Source organism: Miscanthus floridulus, chromosome 9 (assembly GCF_019320115.1).
Source record: "Miscanthus floridulus cultivar M001 chromosome 9, ASM1932011v1, whole genome shotgun sequence".
Lineage (NCBI taxonomy): Eukaryota > Viridiplantae > Streptophyta > Magnoliopsida > Poales > Poaceae > Miscanthus > Miscanthus floridulus.
Window position 1 is genome coordinate 18,217,435 of NC_089588.1, and position 18,349 is coordinate 18,235,783.

The 18,349-nt window shown below is 43.4% G+C and overlaps 1 protein-coding gene across 1 annotated transcript; it reads right to left on the reverse strand.

The window, feature by feature from the left end:
* Positions 1-336: 336 nt before the first annotated feature.
* On the reverse strand, positions 337-1,513 carry LOC136481473 (uncharacterized). Its single transcript, XM_066478814.1, has 2 exons — positions 1,237-1,513; positions 337-1,130 (listed from the first exon to the last, which is right to left on the reverse strand). The coding sequence occupies exons 1-2, from the start codon at positions 1,511-1,513 to the stop codon at positions 337-339; spliced, it is 1,071 nt and encodes a 356-aa protein (XP_066334911.1).
* Between the last annotated feature and the right edge of the window lie 16,836 nt (positions 1,514-18,349).

Sequence of the window (18,349 nt, forward strand, 5' to 3'; positions counted from 1 at the left end):
ATACGTATTGTATATGAATATGAAGTAGCACTCTACCAAATATTATGCTACTTGTTGGCTACTCCACTATGTTAATATGCCATTTATAGAACATTTATATCTGAAAAATAAAACATTTAACAAGGGTGCAAGAAAATACTTGTCACAAATATAGTTGGTCTATATAATCAAATATGAATACATCAACCAATAATGGCCACACTTTATTACCGTGTGAATGTCACAGGATTACATTGATTATTGCTTAAACAACTCCGACATCATCATATATATATAGTTTATCCAACTCTCGTGCTTTCGTCGGCGTATGAATAAGTAGAAGCACACTTTGCTTGGTTACTTCTTGCACACCACGCCTTGGCCACTCATGCCACTGGCACAGGTGATGCCAGCGAGCTCTGCCTCTGACACCATAGCAACGGCGCCATCGTCGTCACGGCGACCACCACCAGGCGCAAAACGCGCGACGGCGCAGTCGGCGGCGAAGAGGCTGGACGTGGTGAAGTTGCCCTCCCCTCCCATGGTGGGCATGGAGGCCCTGACATCGAACCCGTTCACGTAGTCGGGGCGGTAGGTCTGGCCGACCACGCCGTGCACGTCGCCGGTGAGCGCGTCGAACTTGAAGGCCAGGTCAAGGTGCGCGAGGCAGTCGTCCGCCGTGACGCCGTACCGGTGCACCCTCGACTCCTCCTCGGTGATGGGCACGGCGTTGGCCCTGATGCTGAACCTGCCGTCGAGCGCGACGAGCACGCCGTTGGCGGCCCTGGTGCGGGTGACGGACAGCGCCGGCACGGCTCCGGAGGTCCACGTGCCGTCGGCCCCCTCCGGGAGGTGCACGGGCTCGCCGTCCAGGGTGAGCTCCATGCGGTCGACGTCGTCCTTCCACGCGGCGGTCTTCCGGGCGCCGACGTAGAGCTGGTGGCCGTCGAAGAGCACGGCGATTGCCTGGATCCACGTGAAGTCCCGCGACATGCCGTCGGCGCCGCGCTTGCCGATGAAGTGCGCGTTGATGTGGAGGTCGCGGTCGGAGAGGAGGCAGAAGTCGGCGTCCCGGCGGCCGTGGAAGTAGAAGGCGTTGCCGTCGCCGCCGATGAAGCGCGGGTCGCCGCACGCCCCCGGCACGCTGCACACTGCATGCGATGCGATACCAATGCGCCAGCCGGCCGGCAAGTTGTTAGTACTTGAGAGACATGACCATCAACCTTGAGGCAACCAAGACGAAGCGACGGCGCTCACCGCAGACGGGTTTGCAGGAGCTGCAGTCGGCGTAGCATGACTGGGAACACTCGGCGGGGCACTCCATCGGCTTGCCGGTGCAGTAAGGGTAGAGCTTACGGTGGTGGCACTTCACCTTCATGGGCTTGGGCTTCTCCTTATCGTGCTCCTTCTCCTTGTACGGCTTGGGCCCCTGCGCCTTGGGTGGCCTGTCGTCGGAAGGCTTTGCGGTGGCCGCGACGGCGAGCAGGAGGATGGCCGCGATGGCCAGCGGAAGCAGTGCTCCCAGCCTGGCCATTTGCTTGGAGACGATTGTGCGCTAGCTGTTGCGGCGGCTTCTCCGGTGACCGGTGATCGAGTGCAGTGATGCTGCACTGAGATGAGATGGTGTGGATCCATGCAAGATTCCGAGGTGATTTATAGGCGGCTGATGATCCATCTTGGTGAGCACTCCATATGTTGGACTAGGAGTACATTTGAAGATGCATGGTATATGCCAAAGGTTGCTTGCAACCGCCAGAAATGTGTGGCTTTTCGTGGCCTACGTTCATGCGTATATCCAACTCATTTAGAGTGTCAGATGATTACATGTACGTCGTTGTGCAGGGCCTTTCCTTTTCCATACCTTCGTTGCAGGTTTTCAGGGCCAGGCTGCTAGGGCCGGCTGCTTAGATGCTAACTTTCGTTAGTGTACGTTATTTGGTGCAAGATAAGTTTGAAAAACACTTGATTTAATTTGAAGACTGCAAAAGCGTGTTTATAAATTGAAGCGTAATAAGCAGGACGGCCGCGTGCATATGCCCATTCCTTCAAGAAGAGATCGATCGATGCTAGACATGTGCTTGACAGTCTGCTCAATGAAGCAAATTAACCCTAATTACGCTGCTTATATGCTAGCTAGACGTGTCGCCTGTTCCTGATTACGTACGTACGCTGACACGTATACTTAGCAGTCTCATTATTGTCCTATATATATTCATCTGGATTGAGGACGAATTAAAGTCCATGCTTTCATTTGAGGAAAAGATGAAGGGAGATGGAGTGGTACGGCATAGTGGAATCTTATCCTCGTCTTGACACATCAAATTGTAGGTTGATTCGAAAATAAGGAATGAAAACGTACATTCACGTTTGATTCTACTACTCCAGGAGTCCAGCCGTCCATAAACATTTTAGGTGCTGTTTGGTTCATTCACCAGTAACACAAATGTAAGCGAATTGATCATAGATCAGTTGGTTGGTTTTCTTGTGGTGGAACCTGCCTACCCGGATTAAGTCCTCGACTTTACACGGGTGCTCACATTTTTCTGGTCAGGATTTAATGGCGCTATGCTTTCAGTGGTATGTGGCGTCCCTATCAATAGCGAGGCGTCTGTGGTGACTTCGTAAATCTCAAGATCTGTCTCGGAGGTGCTCATAGGGGTAGGGTTTGCATACGTGTGTTCATAAGGGTGAGTGTGCGTACGTGGTGTTGTGGGAGTGTACATTATACCGTGTAATTCTAAAAAAAGTAACGCAGATGTAAATGAAATTAATTGAAATTGCATTTGCGCTACCAACAGCTTTTGCTATCCCAGAAAGCTTTTGTTGGATTGCATACATGGGATGCTACATTAGTTCTAAAATGCCAATCCAAATAAACCAAGTTTCAACAGGCTAATTGTTATGTCTTTTCAGGTGAATTTTGGGCCGCTAGATCTACAAAAGATTAGTGTTCAGGTTGGGCTACTCAACTTAGCATCGTGGGCTACCACCACAGTGATTTATTTATTGGGCCTAATCTCCTGCCTAGCGGCTTGAATCTTTTCCGATGCCTTCTCCTTTTGGTCATTCTCCTTTCTTTCTTCGTCTCCTTTTCTCTAGCCTACTAGTTGTTTTTTTCTATTTCGTTTTTTTGTTTCAATTATTGTGGACCAGATGTTTTTTCTAATATTTTAAATTTTTGTTATCTATAACTAAAATATTGTTAATTTAATATTCTCTTCATTTGAATGTTCTTATACTTTTATTTCTTTAGAATAAGATTTTCACGAACAAAACCTCTAGTCATCCCAACCGTCACTGGAGCTATTGCCAGATTCACCTCTTATTTATGCACGAAACCAAAATAATGAACATCAAACTAAAGAGTATTAGAAGATGGCCCACGTATTGTTGCGGTGATTGTGAAGAATCTAGAATAAAATTGATTAGAGATGATATATGTGAATAGCCCTGCAATTAAGAGGTTCGAAGTTAGTGGGATGACAAGGCTATTAGTGGGGGATGATGTGGATGATTTGCATGTTAAGATAGACTTGTAGTGAGGATTAGTTTTATAAGAGATATAGATATTGTTGAAAACCTATATATTGTTACTATACACCAAGTTCATTTCCTTTTTTGATAAACATGTTATAAAAAAAATAGTTGCCTTTAGCATGCTCCCTTTTGGTAGAAATGTAATGGTGCCACACTTTTTTGAGCTTCCAGTGTAGGAATTAAACATAACATGTTTGATTTGGAGCTTTATAGACAATTAGCAGAAAACACCTGCAGAACAATCCAAAGGACTCGTATACTATCTATTGGTTTGCCAAGTCTTTCACAAATGAGTCGTACAAGTGAAGCAAATACAACAATATACATGTGAAGGGGAGAAACAGCGGAAGACATCCAGATGGACCATGTACCTCGTGACTTTTGGTGTCAAAAGATGATACATTTATCTCAACTGAAAACTAATTTGGCACTATATTTAGAGATTATCTCAAACAAACTACAGACCTAAGAGCTTCACATGACAATTAGCACAAACAACCAGATAAGCAAACAAAGGGAAGCTCACAGAGTCATGGTCACACTAAGATATTGGCTTGTGAAATGTAAAAACTAAAACTAAGGACACACACACTAGCATGGAGAACAAACCTAGTTGTCACTCAAAGTTCTTTCACCCAAACAAGAGCAAAGCACAAAGCTAAAACATGAATGGAAAAGCAAGAATTGAAAAGATGGATAAGACACAACCAGATTTTCCCCCTTGGTATCAGATAGTTGCCACTACCCCTAATCCACGTTGGAGCATCGAAGAGTCACCAAGACTTGGTTACATTCCCTTGAGTCACTAAGATTCATGTCTCCACTAGGGAATATCCCTTCTCCACTTCAAATCAGCGGGTTTCAAACTGAGCATGACTCTAGGAGCCTCCCCACAAAGTAGCTCCACCAAAAAGGTCACCTAGTCCTCTATTGAGCGTCTAGGTGCTAGCAAACACCAAGAGTAATAAGTATTCAACCTTCACTTGATATCAATCCAAGCCAAGAGCTCCAATATGCATACTAGGCACACTCTCCACCATGTGACCATGACTCGAATGCCCTCAAACCCTTCCCAAGGCACACTCTCCACCATGTGACCTTGACTCGAATGCCCTCTGAACCCTTCCCAAGGTCTTTCTATATGTGTAGACCAAGGGTTGAAGAGAGCTTCAAATGAGCCAGGGAACACACACATATATAGGGTGGGAAGGGAATGCTGGCCGTTGGGGAAAAAAAAACTGCAGACACCAAAGTCTGATCTTTTTCTTTATGGTCCAATCCCAAGTCTTTATTTGTCTAGTCTGATCTTTTTTTTTCTTTATTTATATAATCAGCAACTCTCCCTTGATTCATTTAGGAAAAGTGCGTAAGAGTGATATCCATACTTTCCGTTATCACCAAAGATGGATTTAATAACAAATAGTATCAAACGAAATGGAAGAGATTAGTAATTACTCTTATCAACAAAGATGGATTCAATTTAATAACAAGTAGTATCAAAGGCCTGATGATGCTGCTGCGCGTGCTTGTCACCGTACCATGCATACTAGTATACTACACATTGGCATTTCGTGCGTCTGCGACGTACATGCGCTGGACTGGACCCTGCAAACTCCGGTCCATAGCAATGCAAGGAGGAGAAGCACGTACTATGCCTACGCTACTGATGAACTGAACAGTTGAAGCAGCTAGCGGTGATGATGCAGAAGGCGACGAAAGGACCGGCGGCTGCGTCGATCGAGCCGGGACTTTTTGGTTTCTTTCGTTCCATAGAAAAAGAAGAGTAAAGTCCACGGGTGAAGCACTACTACAAGAAATTTAACTGAGACAGACAAAAGCGCTTAACCAAGGCGGACAAGCCAATCGCCTCGGTCCAAAGGTTACGGTTAATCATGGCCTTAACCGAGACAGTTAGCCAACCGCCTCGGTTAATCGTTTAATATTTGCCTTAAGCAGCCCGCCTCGGTTAAGGTTTTAACCGAGGCGGTTGTCTAAAGCAGCCCGCCTCGGTTAAAACATTAACGGAGACGGTTGTTATTAATTGTCCGTGATTTCTAGATTTAAAAAAAATGCTTTTTCAAATTTGAATTTGAATTTCGGTAATGGAAACAGATAAAGCAGAAAACAGAGGACAAACCTATATACATTCATTCTCGTTCGATGAACCAACATTATGGTATTAAATTAGAGATGTCTTTGTAGCATCCGGTTCTAAGAATAAAACCAGATATACACCATATGTGAGCCCAGAAAGTCAAATCTCACATATAGCTACAAATAAGGGTAATATCAAAAGACAATGCTTAAATACATAGCGTGTTAGTATAAAGATTATAACCTCCGAGTATAGACAGCGGAAAGACAACTCTGATCTTCAGGCAAAGACTCCAGTTCCACAGAGACAACTGACTGGTTGATCACAAGCCTAATTCCTCCAAACTCTAGCAATTTGGTACCCATCCGAAATTTTTATCCAAATAATTGAAAAATAAAGCAAGCGTAAGTACATGTCGTACTCAACAAATATAATATGGGGTTCATGAGGCTCAAAATGCTAACACTGGTTTAACTGCGATTAGCTTTTAATGAGTCATGATTTTAGCATAGGAGTAGCAACAAGTTTATCACAAGTCCATAAACACATGATCAGGTAAACATGAATAATGAATAGCATAAACAATTAACCATTAGTGAGCATCTTCATCATCCATATCATTAGTGTCCATCATATATTCTATAAGGGTTTCAAGGCCGCTCGTGACCATGAGCACGGCTGATATATCAATTTTACACTCTGCAGAGGTTGTACACTTTCACTGTGAGTCGTGATTTACCCATTCGCCCGAGGTAGCTAATCTCTTAACCCACTTCCAAGGAAGGTCGGCAGGATTCACTATGAAGCCTTTCAAATGTTCGTTTAACAAATTAGGGCCGCTAGGTTTCCGTGGCCTGCGAATGTAGAGCTCCCCTTCCATCAGGCATAATAACATGCAGCCTATACACTGACGGACTAATACCGCACTATATCTAACCCAAAACATACCCTTCTTGTGCCATAAAGGTAACCACTAATAAGATAGAAAAGGTTCTCATACTGAGATAAAGTTAGAGCCATATAGTCATCACAGCGGTACTGTAAGTCCTGGATGATCACATACAGATAAGTCCTTAGGGAGAGGAATCTAGAGCATCATAAAATAACCCAATGCTCTAGCCCCCTTGTTCCATGTTGCTAAAAAATATCTTTTAATGTTTATTGCATATTACATTAGTCAAGTTACAAGATCATGGCTGTAGTTGAGCACTAGCATCATACTACCCAATGCAATAACCCAAATGTATCAAGGTACAAGATAACAAAGCACTAGAAAATCCTTAGTAGCAGTCAAGGTAGACAATTGCAGTATGAATTAAATGATTTAAGATGAATAGAACAACAAGGAAGATCCCATGCTATACTTGCCTTAAACATCGATCCTTCGATAAGCTTTAATCTTCAACGTTATTCTTCTTCTTCTTGATCACCACGTATATCTCATCGACGGGACTTAATCATAAAGCATCACACAAGCATCCATACAATCATACATGAAGCAAACAATAGATCTAAATTAGAACAGTACACCAAACATAAAATTAAGATGAAAAGTTCATGAAACGAATCTACGTCTCGCTACGAATAGACAAACGCGAAAAGCACACTAATCGGAGCTACAGTGAAAAAGATACATCTACCGAAAGATTTGCTCATACTTCATGTGTTTTAATCGCATAAAAACATATATAGGATATTTTATAGAGATTATAATTTAAGTCAAATTTAGATTTAAATTATAAAACTAGAGTGAAACAAATCATATTTTATTTATAAAATCCAGTTGCATAATTGTTATTTAAGATATGATTCAAACCACGAAATTCTAGTATTAGTGACATGATAAACATTGTTACTAACGCGTTGATATCGTCGCTATGAATCAAACGCAACCTGAATGGGTCCAAACGGAGCTAAAACGAAGAAGATATGATTTAAACAAAATTTCCTTTAATGAAATAATAGATTAAATCTAACCTCAAATTTTAAAAGTTGAAAACATATCTAACAGTAGTATAAATATGTAGATTATGAAATTACGAACCTGACGCAAGTTAAACGGATCAAATCAGAGTTAAAATGGAGAAATTATTGCTAAAACAAAATCAGTGACAAATATGTAAATAGCTGGAAGCGTATTTTAGACTTAACCGAAATAAAATACGCTTTCAAAAGAAGAAAACGAAATTGAGGAAAACGTTTTGGATTACGGCGATATCACAGGTGTAGCTGGTTAACCATGGTGGAGGAAAACAATTATATATGTTCATCAGAGGGTTGATTATAAGGGTCGGGTTGCTATATGGGCGTAATAATAACAGGAATACAAGATTGTCAAAAGCATAGGAGAACATAGGATCGGAACGCAAATCATTAGCTGAAATCAGATAAAAAAGAGAAACACCTGCTTGTCGAATCGCCTCTATTTGACATATCAGCTTGATCATGAGACAGACTGCTCTGACTCATGGACGTTTGCTGTCTACTATCTACAAGGCACACCATCTTCTTGCATCCACACGTGATAGATAGATGATGGCCGGCGCAGCTTCGCACTAGAAACGGAGCACGTGTGGTAAATTGGATTGCAGTAGGGAGATGGCAACGACTAGTATAGAGAAGACGGAGAAATCACGGATGTGCTCACCACGTCATAATACGAACAGCGGTGTCGTGGAGATGAAAGTGTCGACGGATTCATCACCTCGATAGTGGTGTAGCGAATGGCGGTGAAGAAGCTGGTGGTGCCAGTGGCGGCGGTGGCGGCGTGTCTTCATGGACAAAGAGCTCCAGCGATGAGTAGAAGAACGATGACGTACAGCTCGACGGGGCGGCAATGGGCAGTGCAACGGCGACGGCGACGGCGAGAGAAATAGGAGAAAAATATAATTTACTACACGAGGGATTTTCCAAACTAGGGACTCCCCTTACAGTAGTTTTGATGTGCTTTCCCCAAAGGGTTGGTTGATATATATAGAAAGAAAAACTCCCCACATCCACGTCAACTAGCGATATGGTACTAATTGACGTTACACCATCCACCTACACTAATGGACATAAATAAACATTAAAGTCCATTAGTAAATAAATGCATGGACCTTTATGATTTATTAGGATTATTACAATGGGCTTTGAGCATTGGGAAAAATAAGAGATTTATTATTTTCAAAATTAATTAATTTCGTGGATAAAATAATTCTAGAAAAGTTCACAATTGATATTTAAGCCACGAAAAATACTCCGAGACCTCTGAAAATTGGGGGAAAATTTCCAGAGACACTTTAGAACATGATGAACTCAAATAAAGTATTTAGAGCTCATAAAAATATTGTTGAGAACTTGGAACATAAAGATTAAGGTGAAGGAGGTAGGAATTAAATTCTAGAAAGAAGCTAGAAAATTCCTAGAGATAGATATTCGTCTCCTAAACGTATAAAAAACATACATTTTGCATATAGAAACACGAGGTGCGACCGGCATAAATGCAACAAACACGTTTCTCCCTTATGATAAATTTTAAATTAATAAAAAAATTTATTTTCCTATGTTTTCATGTGTACAATAATTCACAAATAAATTATTTTAACTCTATTTTCAAAAGTGGCAAATTTTAGGGTGTTACAGTCTTCATCATTGTTTCACAAACACACATCATTCATACACGAGCAATAAATATTTTCGCAGCGGCAATAAACCTTGTCACATGTTCAAGGTAAGAAGGATCCAGCCTCGATATCTTATACATCCATTCCCTGTCCTTGATCGCAAAACCTTGCACACACAAACAACGAAAATGACGCATATAAGTAGAGCAGTATGGGAAAAGGCAGCCGGATAGCTCTAGATCTAATTTTCTCTCCTCCATATGGATCTAGATCTAGATCTAGAGAAAAACATTCAAATCATGGAAAAGAGAGAATATTGAGGGGTTGAGAGCGAGAATCAACCCCTTGCGATGCCCCCCTTCAACAAACCAAGGGCAAAACTTCTCCCCCTAGAAAATGTCCACTTTTTAGGATTTTGAAGTCAAAACCCAAAAAAATGGAGTAGCCGTTGGGAAGAATGGTGGGTGTGGCTGTATTTATAGCCCAGACTTAACCGAGGCAGGTAAGAAATCGCCTCGGTTAATCTCCTGTTAATCGAGGCGGTCGCTTTATAGCAAACTCCTCGGTTAATTGATTAACTGAGACGGTTGCCTTACAACAACCGTCTCGATTAAGTATTAATTGAGGCGGTTGCTGGGTCAGCTACCTAGCCTCGAATAACTGAGGCGAGCAACCAGGCCGCCCGCCTCAAAGCCCTGTTTTGAAACGTCTCGGAAAAATTTCTGTGTAGTAGTGAATAAGGCTGGATAACGAGCCGGCTCGGCTCGTTTCGGCTCGGCTCGTTAAAAGCTCGAGCTGGCTCGTTAAGCTCGCGAGCTAGATATAAAAAATACACAAAATATAATATTTGTATTTATCTAAAGTTTGTGAATAATAATAATACAAAAGAAATGCATCTAACAACCTTAAATTAAATAAAAAAATTAATATGCGCTAATATATATATAAGTATAATAAAATACTATAGTATTCATACATCTAACAACCTTAAATGATACTTTTTTTTCCTGGAAGCTTGGCTCGTTTAGCTCGCGAGCGGCTCGCGAGCTGGCTCGAGTTGGCTCGTTATAGCTAACGAGCTAAAATCTTGGCTCGGCTCGGCTCGTTATCTTAACGAGCCGAGCCGAGCCGAGTCAAGTCAGCCATGAGTCGAGCGAGCTAACGAGCTTCGAGTTTTTCGTCCAGCCTTAGTGAAGGCGCGCGGCGCGCAGCACAGGTGAGCAGCGTGGATGGGTCGGTTCGTCTGTACGGACGCCGCAATTGAGTTGCAGTACAACGGAAATGTTTAGAAGTATTTTTAAGAGAAGTGTCCAGCACTCCAGCTCACATCTTGGACTGATGGGCCTGCAATCTGGGGAGCGGGTGCGACTGACGCCGCAAGCTAGTGTCAAATTCTGGGCCAGGCCACCATGATTCGAAAACGTGACGAAACCGTTCTTTATTTGCCGTCGATAAAATATACTCTGCTCGGGTGGAGCCACAGAGTGGGCCACGGGCCACGGCATACCCGGCGTCCCAACCGTAGCCGTAAGGGATTCAGTTAAACATGGCCAAACGGGAGCCCAGGCACGGCATGGCACTGGCACACCGTGGCAGGCACGGTGGCACTGTATCGTGTAACCGTGCCTAGGTCATGGCATAGACACGGCACTACAGGTCATTGGCCGGGCCGTGCCATGCCGCCGGGCACACGGGCCGCCATGCTCAGTTGCCGTCGTGGACGTGCCCCAGCGCGCGCTGCCGCCGCGAATGCGTCGCCTCTGCCGTGCGCCGCCGCAAGGACATGCTCCAGCTGCACGGACGAGCCTGCGCTGCCTCCGTGAGAACGCGCCATCGGCTGCGAGGACGTGGTCCCGGCCGCGCGGATGTGCTCCTGGCCGCGCGCGAGCACCTGCGCTGCGTCTCGCCGCCGCCGCGAAAACGCACATCTGGGCGTGCGCGCCGCTGCAACCCCAGCAACGTGCCTCCGACTCCTGTTCGCGTGGAGCTGAGAGCCTGAGAGCGAGAAAAATTGACGGCCTGGAGGGATGGAGTGAGGACAACGGGAGAGAGTGAAGTGGGAGCTTGCTTATATATCTAGGTTTTCTGGATCTAATCGTGAGAAATGCTCTAAATGAATCCAAAGACTGAGAATAATCGGACCGCAATCGTGCCAGCCCAATTTCCATGCCGTGCCCGTGACAGCACTACGGGCGAGACCTATGGCCCAGGCACGGCCCTAGACCGTGCCCGTGCCAACACTGGCACTATGGACCTCTGCCCGCGCTGTGCTAGTGTCTCGTTTTTTCGGACCGGACCCGTGCCGGCCCATCGTCCCTGACCCATTTGGCCATATATATAGGATTCACACTATAGATTTTCATTTTCATGTATAAAAAAGAAAAGGATTACATGTTCGGCTTCTGCGCGACGTAACTCTTCGGCATCGATATGCGAGCGGGAGGCGACCAGACAATGAGAGCGATGGTCGAACCGTCGAAGACTCTCTCACGCGCCGCCGCGTTGTCATCGCGGCCATGAAGAGTTGAAGACGGAGCGCCGGCCAGCAGCCACGGAGATGGCCCGTCCGCCCTCTAACAGTTTGTTCGGCTGAGCCACAAGCCAGCTTGTTCGGCTTCTATTTTTCTCCCACAACATTCCAGCATGAACAGTGTTTTCCATCCTGAACAGTGAAAATCCATACCAACCGAACACTGTCTAAGGCTGCGCGCCTCCCACGCGAGCGCCCGACGGGCCATGGCCCGAGGGCCAAGGCTGCTGGCTGCGACCAGCGACTGCGAGTCCGCGAGTCCGGTCCGGGAAGAAGGCCGAGTGGCCGACGTGGTGAGCCGGCGACGCCTGGCACCCGTCCGCGCTGATCGCCGGCTGCTGAAGCTCCGAGGCACGGAGGTTGCGTACAGGTTTAAGATTAATTTTCTTCCTTTTCTAAAAGCCTGTATTTAAATACTTACTTAATTATTTAGGGGTAATTTGTTTGTATTTCATTTTGTGAGTTCGTCCAACAAACCAATAAGTAGAATCAGATCATCAGTCCATCAAGAGACCAATAATTAGGCCAATAATAATTAGGACAAAGTATGTAATATGGTTTACTTCTTAAATTGATATTGCTTTTTGATAACAACGAGTGTTGAAAGGGCATCTTCTGCATTGGTTATAGTAAAAACAAAGTTAATAAATAAGCTAGGTGATAGTGTTTTGTGGACGCTTGTCTAGTCACATTTATTGAGCGCGATATTTTTTACCAAGTGTATGTAGATGATATAATCGAGTAATCGACACATTCATGTCATTTAGAAAAGCGGAGGGTAAACTAGTCAGACAAGTAGTACGGTAAGTCTCTTTTATCGCTATGTTTTGAACTATTTGCATTCCATTTGAACTATTTATATCATAATTTATCATCATTTCAAGTTTAATCTATCATGTTATTTAATGCACGTGGTTTTACCGAATTGCCTAAGAATTTTTTATTGTGCGGCATACCTATGGTAAAATTCTAGGTCCGCCACGCGAGGCACGATCTGTTGGAACGACGCTTTGGTTGAGGGATGAGATGTCTTAGTTTTTAGAGACGGGATGATCTCGTCTGTTGTTTGATCTCACATGTGGGGCCCTTCCTCAGTCTCTTTTTTTATTCTTCCTTTCTCTCTTTCTTCTTTCCTACGCACGCATCGAGCACCCAACATTCATAGCAGGGTAGGGCGGCGACGGAGTTGGCCCTCAAGGTGGCGGGTCCGGGGCTTGCCCACGCCGTGGCAGCGCTCCGCACACAACGGTGGTGGTGTCGAAGTCCCCCCGCACTCGACCACATGGTGGCCGGACGGAGGTCGCCCATGTGGTCGCCCCCGCGCTAGCAGGGTCGGATCTGGCCCACACGCTCACCCCGCTCAACCTCGCCAGGGCCACCTTCTCTCCTCTTCTCCTACCCCACTGTCGGCGTAGCCTCTTCTTCACCCGAACAAGCTCGTGTCCTAGGAGGGACAACCCTGTCCGCCAAAAAATGACGGACTCGCCCGCCCTCGATCTCACGCGAATATTCGACGTGGGACATCCCTGACTCAGAGTGTCCCTCATCCAAACACCATAAAGATGGTCCATCCCATCCTGTCCCTGGGAATCCTTGGAACCAAACACTAGCTGCTCGGGGTGTGAACGTACGCTGTTCCATCGACATCAGTGCCGCAGACTCGCAATTAGACGTCAATATAGGATTACCATATAAGAACATGACTATCATTTGGCCCATACATAAATCTAGCAGCATTAGTCCTAATGGATATCCTGTTGTTTCTTATGGCTTCGAATTCATGACCTAGCTTGTTTCTTCTTTCCTCTTTTTCATCTAATCACTTGCCACATCATCTTTCCTCTTGTGCGGCAGCATCTTTGATGACTTAGGACCTGTTTGATCTTTCAAAAAAAAATCATGTTTGGCTCCATTAGGCTAACAATTAGCTGACTCATTTAACCCTAAAGGACCCAATAAACATATGGGTTAATGGGTGGAGTAATTTTTAATCCAGCCCCCAACTAGTTGTGAGTTCACTGGTTGACAAAACCTAGCTGATTGCCCTTAAAAAGAAAAACAAAACCCAGCTGGTTTGCTGACGACGTCAAGTTTGATGATAGATACTTTTGTTGTGCAGCCGTCACAGGTGCTTTGCGTGTTCAATTTATTCATGCCAGTAGGTGGCTAATGGCATTCTGGTTTATTAACTGATTCACAATTTTGTTGAAGCAGGTAGCTAGGATAGGCAATACGATGGCTACGTCTAACTCCAGGAGTATAATTGAAATTTTGTTTTTTTGAGCATTCCTTGAAGAGCTCTATAAAAATTCCAAGAGTTGACCTTTGGATTTGGAGTGAAAGGGATCGGTTTAGAGTTGATAGAGTAGAGGTGTATTTTGCGGATTGTAGCTCTTACAAACGCCCCCTAGTTCTTGATTGAATAAAATTAATTATCCATGACGATGCCTTGCCTTGAGCATTTGCCATCAAAGCAATTCTAGGTGAGAAAATGACTCATGTATAAAACTTGTTTTAGTGGGGGTTTCACATATGTTTAATTCTCATTTAAAGCTAACACATTAGCAGATTTGTTTGTTAGCATATAGTATTTATTTGGAAAGAGAGAAACAAAGTTTTATTAGGAAGAAACTCATCTATCAGGGGCGGAGGATATGTCAGGCCAACCTAAGCCATGACCACCCTTGGATCTTATTTTTTCTTAATATAAACATACATTAATCCTAGCAAATTTGATTCATGTGGCCTCCCTAATTCAATGATAGATTGATAGCCCCCTTAAGATATGGTTCAAGCTCTGCCACTGTCATCCATCATATATTGACCAACACAATAATCGTCACATGCACAGCTGGCTGATTGCAAAGTTAATTCGAAATTTATAATGGACCTATGAAGGTTGGACTTATGCGTCCAATTTTTTTTAAGCAGAGAGGTACCTGTCGTTCTTATCAACCTACCACGGTAACCCCCATATGGCGAGCGCCATGTTCAAATCCATCAACAAAATATTGATGATGGTGCAGTTTCTGTAGTTGGTGAAGTAAAGATCTATTTACAACAGCATCAAAGCTTTCATAAGGTTTATGCTCTAAGCGTTTGTTTAATTATCGTTAACACTCTGTAGCTACGTGAACATACACGTTCTCATTAGAATATAAATGTCTCCAACTATTCTTTTCCAAGCAATTTTGCGGTGTTCGTGATATTTGATTTGATTCTGGTACCTACATTCGCTAATTAGTTTTGCCTATTAGTTGAGATTCTTTTTCAGTTTAACTTCCTGGTCATCAGGTTACGCTGACATAAAAAACATGGTATTGGATCTTATTTACCCCAATCCACTGTCTATTTTGATACCCACATTCGCTAGTTTATTTTGCCTACTATTCGAGGTTTACTGTTTAGTTAAACTTCCTGCTCATCAAGTTAGCTCTTGAGCTCAAAACCATGGTGTCGGGTAAGATTGCCTGCATTGAACCACTTTGTCTTCGTCCCTCAGTCTAACCCATTTTATGTATTCGTGGGGTAAGATTGGCTGGATTGAATCACTTTGTCTTCATTCCTCAGTCTAACCCATTTTATCTACACATCGTTCATTTGGATTGCTAATTCTGTTGGGAAGAAAATACGGCAAATCATGCATGAACAACAACATTGACAATCTTTGCAAGTACAATTGGGTTAGCATCCCTTGATAGCATAGCATTTTAACCGACTGTTTACGCAGTCTGTATACTTGAGTTGCTTTTTCACTGAATGTGGATGTAGTCTGTAGACTTGAGCTATTTTCTACGACACAATTTCTTGTGTGCCTGTTTACTCAGCTTATTTTCCCATTACTTACTCCATGTAGTGTCTTAGTTGAGTTGTTTATTATTGAAATGGTAATGCCTTTGACTTTGGCACCATAGCGCTTTCAGAAATTCTAAAACCCAAAGGTTAGTTTGAAAAGAAATATTTTATTGGCAATATCTACTGTCTTGGTTATATAAATGCTGCTATTTTTCAGGTTACCTGTTTTTCTTGTTGATCTCTTTTATGAAAAGTTACTTACAGTATTGACATAATGGTAATTCAGATTCTTGTAGCTTTGTCGTCTCTTCTTACACAATCTAGGTACCTGTGTGTAGGCAGTGTATTGGGCTCAGTTCAGTTAATTCTTTGATTTAGTGGTTCAATAATGTATTCATATGTGCGGTTTGTTCACGTTTTTCCGCAGATGTCATTTCCTGGTTACATTTGCCTTCCTGGTTTCTTACATATTCAGTATGTCGCTTCTCAATGGTACCAGCATCAACCAGGTATGAGCTCCTTTTTTGCCCATTTGGATCGTCAGGTTACATGCGTCTATATATTAACTCACTCATCTTATCAACATTCCCTCTGCACATACTAAACTGAATTTATTTAGTCAGCGGTGGTAAGGAGAAACAAATTCTTTGCCAAAAAAACTACATCTGTATATGATAATCGTCCTAAAATACTACGCGCGCAAGGGCACGCGTGATGGACTAGACCTCAGGATACTAAGCCTCATGCCAAGTCTGCTGCACGCAAATCCTCTTCGGGGAATCAGAAAAAGTGAAACAGGTTTTTAAATACATGTTGCCATAGTTTTACAAAGACAGCTTCACCGCTCCTGTCATCAGCTCAACCTATTTGCTTTTTTGTGCAGTTTGGGACATCCCTTGGTGCATCGCCTTTTGCATGGCCGCCGTCGCGCCTACAACCCAGCTCGTCTTCAGCACTATGTACATTGGTGTTTACAAGTCCAGTTCAAACCTCTGGTGCCTAGGTTGCTATACCGGCACACAAGAATGTCTTTTGTAATCTGCCCGCTTTTGCAGTTCATCGTCATCCTTCTTGTATAGTCTAGGATCCGACGATCTAATCTTATGGAACTACACCTCTTACCTGCTGCTACCTACACTATGGCAAACTATAGACAATGGCTCTGGACATATGGCGTGCACGGCTGTAGTGTCTCTAAAACACACATTACCGTCTTAATGGCATCCATCCATGTAATATAAGTAAACTTGCTACCTCTGTGCTACATTTACCGTTAATTATTATGCTTGTACTGCATGCTATATAAGCACCGTTACCTGCACGGTTTGATATCCGTTTAATTGTCGGCGCGCGCGATGGCGCGCGTGATGCACTAGTTAATTATTAAGAGGGAAGCAATAGCTGTCCCACGCGCCATGCCTCATTAAACTAGGGTTCTTTACCTGTATCCATATGTCAAGGCATGTTTGGTTTGAGAAATATGATCATTTATTATTATCTTCTGTTTTTATTTGTTGGAGTGGTTTGGGTGAATAGAATGGGTTAGTCCACCGTCACTTATTCCTCACAAACTAATAATTAGCATGTTGATAACAATAAGAAATATACTCATTGTATCAAATTAATTGGATGAAACTCATGATGCATCCGCTCATCTAAAATATACTCCCTCCCTCCCTATATAAATAGATTTCTAGAGTTGTCCTAAGTCAAATTTTTTAAACTCTGACTAAATTTTAGAAAATTCCATCAAGATTTATGACATCAAATTAATATCATTAGATATACCATATAATATATTTTTATGATGTGTCCATTTTATGTCGCAGATGTTGTTACTCTTTTCTATAAAATTAGTCAAACTTATGATAGTTTGAGTGGCACGGATTATAGGAATTGATTTATTTAGAGACGGAGGGAGTAATAAGCTAGTTCCACAAGCAAAACACCCTGTAAGTCTATTGTCTAGCTGTCGCTCGATTAGTTTAATTTGTTCTGACAGAACCATTTCAGTAATCCACCCGATGTGTCTTGTAACAATAATCACCATGCTCGCTGGTTGGTTTCAGCCCGGCTTATTCAACCAGCCAACAGTGTTTTCCTCTCACAATAAATCAGCACCAGTCAGCCCAAACCAGTCCAGAAACCAACCAGCGAACACGCTGAATGTAGAATTTGACTGACTTGAAGCTAGTCTTGGCTTTATATTCTCATCTCCGCATCTCGAGAGAGATGACAATGTAACTTGCCAAGTCTCGTCTAAAGTAAATAAAAAAAATAAAAAAACCTATTTTAGTTTAATTGTCTAGCTGTAGCTCGATTAGTTTAATTTGTTCTGACAGAACCATTTTAGTAATCCACCCGATGCGTCCTGTAACGCTAATATAGAATTTGACTGACTTGAAACTACTCTTGGCTTTATAATCCCATCTCCGCATCTCGAGAGAGATGCCAATGCAACTTGCCAAGTTTCGAGTATTAGCCGGCATCACTTGGTAGCTTCCAGCACCCAAGCCACAACTCAAGAGGGCAACGGGCATAAATTACCCTCGTGCCCACGGAAAAAACCCGGTAGGGCGAGGATACGGGTTCTATTTTGTGCCCACGGTAAGAGGACGGGTCTGAGTTTGTGCCCGTCGGTAAAAAATTAGCGGGCATTAAAATGTCTTACCCGTACCAGCAAACCCGTGAACCCGCTACATAGTGTCTGACATGTGGACCCTCTCTACAACTATATAAGGGAACCAGCAGGATTTTTAGTAGCCTGTTCGTTTAGCCGTGGCACGTGTAAACGATCGTAAGAACAGT